The sequence below is a fragment of the Scylla paramamosain genome, chromosome 28, assembly GCF_035594125.1.
Source record: "Scylla paramamosain isolate STU-SP2022 chromosome 28, ASM3559412v1, whole genome shotgun sequence".
NCBI classification, from domain to species: domain Eukaryota; kingdom Metazoa; phylum Arthropoda; class Malacostraca; order Decapoda; family Portunidae; genus Scylla; species Scylla paramamosain.
The window spans coordinates 20,452,251-20,462,250 of NC_087178.1; the positions used below are offsets into that span (position 1 = coordinate 20,452,251).

At 43.3% G+C, this 10,000-nt stretch overlaps 1 protein-coding gene and 1 long non-coding RNA gene across 2 annotated transcripts in view; one reads left to right on the forward strand and one right to left on the reverse strand.

Moving 5' to 3' along the window:
• LOC135115068 (uncharacterized) overlaps nt 1-5,212 on the reverse strand; it is a 5,796-nt gene extending 584 nt beyond the window's left edge. The window contains exons 1-3 of the long non-coding RNA XR_010275794.1: nt 5,038-5,212; nt 4,547-4,743; nt 1-742 (exon numbers count right to left, since the gene is read on the reverse strand). The exon at nt 1-742 is cut by the window's left edge and continues 584 nt beyond it. This is a non-coding gene — a long non-coding RNA (uncharacterized LOC135115068). The remainder of the gene's footprint in view (nt 743-4,546; nt 4,744-5,037) is intronic.
• Nucleotides 1-10,000, forward strand: part of LOC135115097 (uncharacterized) — a 42,154-nt gene that overhangs the window by 20,010 nt on the left and 12,144 nt on the right. The window contains 2 exon segments of the mRNA XM_064031590.1: nt 6,173-6,248; nt 6,250-6,310. Of these exon segments, the coding sequence (XP_063887660.1) occupies nt 6,173-6,248; nt 6,250-6,310 (137 nt within the window).

Sequence of the window (10,000 nt, forward strand, 5' to 3'; positions counted from 1 at the left end):
CTCCCACAGCATAGATCCCTCACCCTCCCATGGCTTCCAAATAGCTTCTCTCCACCTCTGTATGTCCTCCCTCCCTGCCACACTCCCACATGCTTCTTCCGCTTTCCATGGTTCCAAAATAGTTTATCTTCCCCTTCTTTACTCATATGTCTCCGTCCCCTTGCCACAATCATATATCACAATTCCCTCACCCTTCCAGGATTCCATAATGGCTTTTCTCTGGCATACAGTGTTTTATAGGATTCTTTCTCCCTTCCAAGGCTACTACATGGTTCCATTCCCTAATCAAACTCTTTCATGGTTCCCTTACATTGCTATGGTTCCCTAATGGTTCTTTTCATGATTCCTGCCCTTTCCAAGGCTGCTGCAAGGCTCCCACATGGTTCCCTTATCACTGTATGGCTCTTAAAATGGCTTACGTACCTCCACCATGCAAGGTTATAACAGGGTTCCTCTTCCCTACTAAGGCTACTCTAACGGTCTTTCTCCCCTACATACAACGACTAATACAAGACTCCCTTCATCCAGCCCCTGACTTTCATGATTTCCACACGTTTTCACTCGTTTTCACTTTCTGCCGTGTCTTAGCAAGGTTTCATTCCCCCTCCTTAAGCTCCCACAAGCCTCTCTGACCACTGCTAATGTTCCTTCTAGGCTCTCCTTCCTTGCCCAAGCTCAAACACGGCTCCCCTCCCTTGCCAGACTTCCCACAAGGGTCCCTGCCACTGTTCCCACTGTGCTCCTGCAAAGAAAACAAAAGAAAGAGAATCGATCTGCGGGGAACAGTGAGGAAAGAGGATGAAAACACACTCACGCACACACTCACACTCACTCACACTCACACACGCGTTCTCTCTCTCTCTCTCTCTCTCTCTCTCTCTCTCTCTCTCTCTCTCTCTCTCTCTCTCTCTCTCTCTCTCAAACACACACACACGAGAGAGAGAGAGAGAGAGAGAGAGAGAGAGAGAGAGAGAGAGAGAGAGAGAGAGAGAGAGAGAGAGAGAGAGAGAGAGAGAGAGAGAGAGAGAGAGAGAGAGAGAGAGAGAGAGAGAGAGAGAGAGAGAGAGAGAGAGAGAGAGAGAGAGAGAGAGAGAGAGAGAGAGAGAGAGAGAGAGAGAGAGAGAGAGAGAGAGAGAGAGAGAGAGAGAGAGAGAGAGAGAGAGAGAGAGAGAGAGAGAGAGAGAGAGAGAGAGAGAGAGAGAGAGAGAGAGAGGGGGGGGGAGTGCTCAAATTCTAAAGGACAAAGAGTAGAGACAAGGTTTTCCATTGGAGTAAGAGAAAAAGAATAATTTCATGTTCAAAATTCGTAAAAGGAAAGCAGAGGAACACGGAGGGAGACAAGAGGAGAGGAAATAGAGAAACATGGAGGCAAATAGGGAACACACACACACCCGTCCCTCCTACATGTAAGTTCCATAAAACAGAATCCAGGAGCGACCCACTCACGAAAATCTAGAAAGCTATTTTACCTATGATATAAGGCCACAGCTGGGGGAAAAATGGGAAGAGCGTAAATGGTGGTCTTAAAGGTGCATGAGTGAGCCTTTTAACCTCTCTTTCACATTTTTCTTAATAAATACGTTGATTTTAATTGCTATTATAATTACATCTTGGTTCATGTCCAGCCAGAGGAACGTGGAATTTGCCGCTGCCTGTTGTAAGAATTTGTTTGCTTATCACTGGAATTGCTTATCACTGGAAAGCTATGAATACTATGGTTACTCGTACAGTCATCACCACGACCACCACCACCATTACTACTACTGCTGTTACTACTACAATGTATTACTGCTGTTGCCATTTTTTTTTTTTTTATTATTATCTCGACTGTTATCATACTGGTGTCACGAATCGTTACCCCCACCACTGTAACCGCTGCCATTAGCCACCACTAAAATTACCATGGCATTTTTATCCCCATCACTAATATTACCATACTCGTATAATTAACAGCTACCACCGTCACCATCGTCACGCTTACATTAACTCTGCATACAGTGTCACCGTCACCAGCACCACCACCATTACCTGCCTGGCTATAACAAGGCGGCCCTCTCTAATTGCCACCTGTTTTCTTCAATTTTCATTCCTGTTTACAGTAAAATTCTGCCTTTCTTTGTACTGGTCCCCGAAAATGAATGTCTGTCATTTTCACACACACACACACACACACACACACACCGGGTAATTGAAAGCCATTACAGGATTTGTGAGTACAGTAACCGTTCCTTGAAGGCGATTATCATTATGACATTTACGAAGAAACACTGCCAACCGTCACCACCACCGCCATATTACACTGCCAACCGTCACCACCACCACCATATTACACTGCCAACCGTCACCACCACCGCCATATTACACTGCCAACCGTCACCACCACCGCCATATTACACTGCCAACCGTCACCACCACCGCCATATTACACTGCCAACCGTCACCACCACCGCCATATTACAACTAACCATTTTCTCGTCATTTTCCCATCTATTAAACACAGAATTATATCAAAATCCGTCCCTGTGTTGCCACGCTGGGAGAAAAAGAGGGGGCGGGAAGGGACGTGCGACTAACTGCCTGTAACCACCCAATTAGGGCGCTAACGAGACCAGAAGGCGGGAGAGGGCTGGGTTATTCGAACAATCGAGTTGTTTCTCATTAGCGAGGGAACGAAAAGTCAAGAAACTCCCCGATTACAGTATTATAAACGTGGGAAGAAAGGGCGAAAGGGAGACTCGGGAAAGGAATGAAGGGAGAAAGTAACACATAGGACACGAAGGGAGCCTAGTGAATGTAGGAAGCAAAGGGTGGCAAGGTTCAATTACGCTGACTGTAAGGACACATCAAGAGACAGGCAATTAAGTAAACGATCACAATATACGTTGAATAATTATATAATTCGTCAAAGGAGCGAAACATTATTAGTTGGATCACAAGATAACTATTCAAAGGAATGAGGAACGCAAGGAATGTAAAAGAGGGAATAAAGAGAAAGAATACCATGGCAGGAAACCGTGATTTGAACGCCACTTTAAGGACAAAAGTAATCATATACATAATAGCATCATAAAATAAACAGACAGGGAAATACAGCAAAAACAAAAACAAAAAAATCATCAAATTGAATAAAGCAGGGGTTAAATGTCCTGAAGGAGAAAGGTCTAGGGTGGTAAAAATGCTCTCCAGCAGTTACAAATAGTTCGTGTCACTCACCCTCACGTGAATGGACTTGAAATTCTACACTGTGAACACGCCTGATACTAAATCACGGCCCTTTCAGGAAACACCAATTTGGACTTTGATACATCCTTTCAACTTAACCTGAAGTCAGTTCCAATATTTTTTTTTTTTTTTTTAGCTACCAGTGAGAGAGAGAGAGAGAGAGAGAGAGAGAGAGAGAGAGAGAGAGAGAGAGAGAGAGAGAGAGAGAGAGAGAGATGAAACTTGCAAGAAAATTAAGCAAAGACATATTGAAAAAGTTTTGAGTTAAAGGAAGGAAGAGGTAGCGGGGATGGGGGAGGGATGGGAGGGACAGCAGTTGGAGATACAGGACAAGGGAGGAGACAGGACAAGGGAGGAAGAGGGGGAAGTTTGTATGACGTGGATGAGGAAGCTTAAGTTTCATATGGGCGTGGATCAGGATATTCATCAGTTCACTCATGCATTTACTCATTTCTAAGGAGTACTCGGCGATCCTATGCATGGATTACCTTCTTATACCTAACCACACACTATTCACGCAATAGTTAATACTCAAGTAACTTAGCGTATTCTCTTCTGAGTTTAGCGTTCTACCTCGATCTCAAGTCCTCTGCTATATCGACAGTCTATCACTGGGCAGGTTTAGTATGAACACTGTCAGTAGATCAGAGGACCTAAGACCGAGGAAGAGGCGGTCCTGTGTAGGTTTCATGAGATCGTATTATAGGCTGGCACATGAGGGCATTTTTTAACCTTTTTTGTAGTCCTTGGCAAGAGCATTTTCTGCATAAAATAAATAAAGAATAGGAACGCAGCGGAAAAATAAATAAATAACATATTTGTGTTAGTCCTTACGAATCCATTTTTGATAAGTTACACCACGTAATATAAAGCTACATTGCTGTCCCTAGGAAACACGAGTCAAGATTGTTATTACACTGCCAACTCCACACTGCCAAATTCATTTTACCGAGTGCAAATACCAGTACCTTTGGGGAAACAAGACAAATATGGCCATTCCTTAAAAAATAATAATAGATAAAAAGAGGAAAAATATTGTGGAAAAAATACGTAATGCATTATAACGGGTAACAAAAAATAAATAAATAAACTCTTTCATTACTACGGTTGTCTTTTGTTAATATTCAGAGCAAAAAGAAATGTTTGAGTGGGCACGGAGGGGGGAGAGAGAGAGAGAGAGAGAGAGAGAGAGAGAGAGAGAGAGAGAGAGAGAGAGAGAGAGAGAGAGAGAGAGAGAGAGAGAGACGCGATTCATCTAGTCTCCTTCAAGTCACAAAACTACTTAAGATCTCGTAGTATAAAACTGCAAAAAAAAAAAACTCACGTGATTATGGAAAGAGTGATCAAGCAGGGAAAGGTTGAGGGAGCTCTTGTACACAGGCAGCAGGACCAGCACCCTTGTAGAGCGAGGAACGGTACAGAAACTTCCAGACAGGTGCCGTGAGTTTATTTGCGGGCACTGTTCACAGGCGCAGTTAGATTCCTCAGACACGGTCACAGCAAGTATACAACAACAGAGGCCTGCCAACAACCAATTAAGTGAATACGAAATCCTACACGAAATTAGCGGACACATCACAAGTTATAATATAAACATGGACTGGAAATGTTATACTAATCCAACTCCATAGAAAATCATGTTTCTATCAAATATCACCAACAAGGTACATTCACAATAAGTACTTAACAAGATCACTCAAATACTTTTAACTGTAATCACACACACTTACATGTTCATCAAAGTTAATACTAAATAAATATATCATAATCACAATACATCATAATCACAATACCATCATAATACAAAGTGCTTACCCAAACTCCAGGTGGTGCTTAAATCACAATAAAGGAAAACCATTGCGGGCGTGAGTGTGTGGTGTTTCAGGTAGGCGTCCAGTCAGCCGAATGACCGAGACCGTGGCAGTACCCAACGAGGTGTAAACCGCATTACTGGAACCTACCTCGAACTTCTAATGGTGTATCTATGTACTCCTACAGCCTCGCCTCACCCTGCCTCTGCCTACGGAAGCAGAAGCCCATTACAACCTGCTACGTGAATTAATTAACATGCAAAGTCCCCATATTACTAAGAGTTCCGCTTGACTCCCTTCCCTTAAATCCTCGGAAAAAAAAATTACTATAACTTTCAATTTCATGGAGGAGAAAAGTAAAGAAAAATTATACATAAAAATAAAAATGCTGTGAGTGTCGGGAGTGTTTTTTATCTTTTTGTTTACGCAACTACAGTTTCTTTCATACTCAGCGGAAATAAACAAACAAGTAATGGGGAAAGAGGCTTGGCTACAGACTCCTCCTCCTCCTCTTCCTCGTCCTCCTCCTCCTCCTCCTCCTCCTCCTCCTCCTCTTCCTCGCTAATCTCCGGGGACGACGCAAGCTTTTGTTTTTGTTAATATAAGCGACACGCCCGTCTACTCTTTAGATATACGAGCTCATCCCCTTTATTTTACCATAGTGGAAAATACCTGGAAAATACTACCCAAAAACTGTTCAAGCAAATACGACTCTTGGAGGGAAAGGCAAGGAGAGTGGAGAAAGAGAAGAGGACGAAGTAGGAACAGGGGAAGGAAAGCACGAGTAAGGGGAAATTAATTAAGAATTGTAAGATAATTGCCTACAGAGGAAACCAGGTGTCAGTACTAAGAGAGAGAGAGAGAGAGAGAGAGAGAGAGAGAGAGAGAGAGAGAGAGAGAGAGAGAGAGAGAGAGAGAATAAAGTACACACACACACACACACACACACACACACACACACACACACACACACACACACATACACGGACACACACCTTTAAAAATCATGACATACATAAGCCAAAAAAATAATAATTCTCAAGAACATGAACGCCCTACGACTTCTTTGTACATTTCCCTTCCTACGCTCCCCACTCAGCAGCTTCCCACTCGCCCCAGTGACCTCCCCCTTCCCGCAGTGACGTGGCTGAGGGTATCCCCGTCGACAACCAGAACTTCGTGCACCTCTTCTCCTGCACGCAGCTCATGTCAAGGGGAACTGAGGAAGTGCAAACGCCTCGTCCAGACCATGCCTGTTGACATGACGGAGTACTACGGTAAGTGGAGCGACTCAATCAGCATTATACTCCACATCACTAATTTTGGCGGGGGGTAACTCTACCGCCTGAGGGCACGAGAGTATGCTTAGCCCATTCACTGCTATTGACAGCTTCCGAAGCCCTCTTGCAATCACCAGCTGTTGGTCAGAGTAAAGTAAATGAAGATATGACAATACTGGATGAGTAACTAGATGATTTTTAACGTCCTCATTACAATGAATTCCACAGAATCCTCTACTGATACCCACAATGCAATTCAGTTCACGCCGTGTCACTGGAAAGTCATCTCGCCCCCTGAGTGGTCTGCGTAGTCTCCTGCTGTTCTAAAACGTGTAGCTAATTGACCACCAAATCCTTAGTGATTCGTAGGTTTTCGGTAGTCCCCTCTTGCTCTTAAACGTTCAGCAAATTATAACAAGTAACGAGGCAGTTGTGTAAGATTAAAAAAGCAGGACTGTTTTGTCATCGACGCAGTACACTTGCCGGACAACGTAATCACACCCATTGCAAGCCGGTCTTCTTGCACTGCATCCCTTAAGTTTTCCCCTCTTCCCCTTGCCAGGCAGACTGACTTTCTTATCCAAATGTATTAATTAAAAACATTGACATAATCGTTGACGAAGAAATTAATTACCGGAGAAACCTCAACACGAGCAATGTAGTCACATCAAAAAATTAAAAAAAACAAATCAATCAGCAAAGTTGACGAGTAAGACATATTACAAACAAAAATTATCAACAAGTTAAAAAAAGAAAAAGAAAAGTGTGTATGAAGAAAATCATTCGTTCTTTTTTTTTTTTTTTCTTACCTCCGCCTCCGCCGCCCTCACCATCTCATCCCTCTCCTCCTCCTGCTCCTCCTCTTCCTAGATCGGTGGGTCGCTTCTTTTCCCCAAATCGGAGGTTAAACATGACCTGTCTTGAGGGTAGAGAGGCTAAATTTAGACCCGATCAAGTCGTAATTACAGCCCCGGGAGTGAAGATCCTGAGCATCCAATAAAAGACTCGCTGCCTGTTTCGTACCCAGAGCGAGGCGGGGAAGATACGGAGAGGCAAAGACGGACGCAGGGCGGACAGATGCAGATAGACGTACAGGTGAACAAGAGAACAGACAGGCAGACAGGCAGGTAGGCAGATAGGCAGGAACAAACAGAATATAGAAGATGAGAAAGCAGGTAGGGAGAAAAGCAAAGGAATAGACAGACAGGCAGGGAGATAGACGGGTAAGGTGAAAAGCGGAGAGACAGACTAGCTAAATGACTGACTAGGATACAGACTGATCGACAGATAGACGGACAGACAAGCAAGCAAACAGATGGGCAGATAGGCATGTAAACAAAGAAACAAAGAAAAGACAGTCAGACAAACAAACAGAGAGACATTCAATCAAGCTGATGGGCAGATAGAAGCAAAGGTAAACGAAGAAACAGACAAACGTATACAGTACAAACAGACAGACAAAGAAAGACTTACAGACAGGGAAAACGGGACGGACAAGGGATATCAGAAGCAGACGGAAGTACATAAAGAGGCATAAACAGATAGACAGAATCATATAAACAACTGAGGAAGGAAAAGAAAAACATACACAAACAAATACACACTAAAATAACAACAGATGTACGTTGAGAGAGAGAGAGAGAGAGAGAGAGAGAGAGAGAGAGAGAGAGAGAGAGAGGGGGGGGGGAGATTCGTGGATGGCCAGGAAAGTCTCGTGACACCCTGCAATCGATACACGCACAGGCGGGACTGATGTTATCTCAGGAACCGAAATTGATCTTGCTTGAGCCATCAGGTTATGGCGGCCTGGATATATTGGCATTAATAAATCAGACTTTGGTGTTTACTGAGACAGAAAGTGCGTCCATCCGTCTATGAATGGGATAAAGCAATGAGGAAATTTTACAGGTCACTTTCTCGTTCACACACACACACACACACACACACACACACACACACACACACACACACACACACACACACACACACACCACAGAAAGAGAGAGAGAGAGGAGAGAGAGGAGAGAGAGAGAGAGAGAGAGGAGAGAGAGAGAGAGAGAGAGAGAGAGAGAGAGAGAGAGAGAGAGAGGCCCACAAACCGCACACAGAATATCTATCCTCTATAAAAAAAAAAAAAAAGAGGCAAAAAAAAAGCGCATGCACTACAAAATAACAAAACAAAAGCGCCTCAACGGGATATCAAACGAGTTACGCGAACAAATAAAAAAAAAGTTGGAAGCCACAATAGGAACAAATTTGAACAACATACACTACTAGACACACTCGCCACATCTGCCATCGACCTGCACTCACTGCCTCACCGCTAAAATTGGTCAAACTTCTCTCCCAACCAATTCACGGCTGCCCATTCACCAATCACCGCCCACCATCACTACCCACAACAAGGAAAGCTATCGCAACTTCCACTGCAAGTTTCCGCCATCTTCCTCTCGTCTTTCTTCGCCTCCCTAACTGCAAAGGAGGGATTTCTTCAGCTCCTCCTCTGTGTTTCCTTTGTACATTAGTAACCATGTATATTTTCTTGGTAATTATTTTTTTTTTTTTTGTCAATGTAATATTACTTCGTGGTTTTCTGTGTTTTAGAAAGGAGTGCTTCTTATTCCATACATCAAAATACCTCTGTCATTATTCTACTTCCATAAACCAAACTAACGTTTATCTTCACTTCCTTCATTACCGGACTGAAATTCATCTCCTCTTCCTTCACTCTCAGGGTATCTCCAGGCTCCTTGTTTCATATCGTTCTCTCTTTCTTCCCTCACTATTTTTCTCCTTTATCCTTTTTTTTTCGTCCATTCTTTGTCTTTACTTTATATCCTATGCATTGCTGTTGTTGTTGTTGTTGTTGCTATTCTTATTATTATTATTATTATTTTTGTGACTTCATCATCTTCATCTTCTTCTTCTTCTTCTTCTTCTTCTTCTTCTTCTTCTTCTCCTTCTTCTTCTCCTCTCTTTTTTTTTGTTGTTGTTTTGTTGTAGATGTTATTGTTGGTCTATTACTGCTATTACTACTACTACTACTACTACTACTACTACTACTACTACTACTACTACTACTACCACTACTACTACTACTACTACTACCACTACTACTATTACTACTACTACTACTACCATCACCATCACCATCACCATTACTCCGCCACCACAACAGGCAACCAAACCCTCACTTTCAAACACCCAGCCTATCCCAACCACACTGAACCATCCCATCCCACCTCATCCCAGGCCCCACTTCACTTATTTCCATTCCTTTCCATTCCTCACCCTGACAGAACTTCCTTCAGTACACACCGTTCGGCCCTTTCCTCCTTCAGCCCTCGCCGACCACTTCATCCCTCCCCTCGCCTTCACGACCTTCTGTTCAAGCCGATGAATAAACAAAGAAGGATAAGGAAGACAATACCTCAATGTTTACCGTGAATATATCCCATGATTCAGAGAGAAGAGAAGAGGAGCCTTAGTTACGAGAGCGAGACAGAAAGAGAAGACACAGAGGAATGGATGAAGAGGGGAAGGTAAAGGAATTGAAGGAGCGTAGATGAACCGAAGGAAGAGTGAGGCAATGAAAGAAAAAGTGCAGGAGGAAAATGGAGTAAGGAGAGGAAAAAGAAGAGGAAATTAAGAAAGACGGTGTGGGGGAGGAGAAAATGGAAGAAAGAA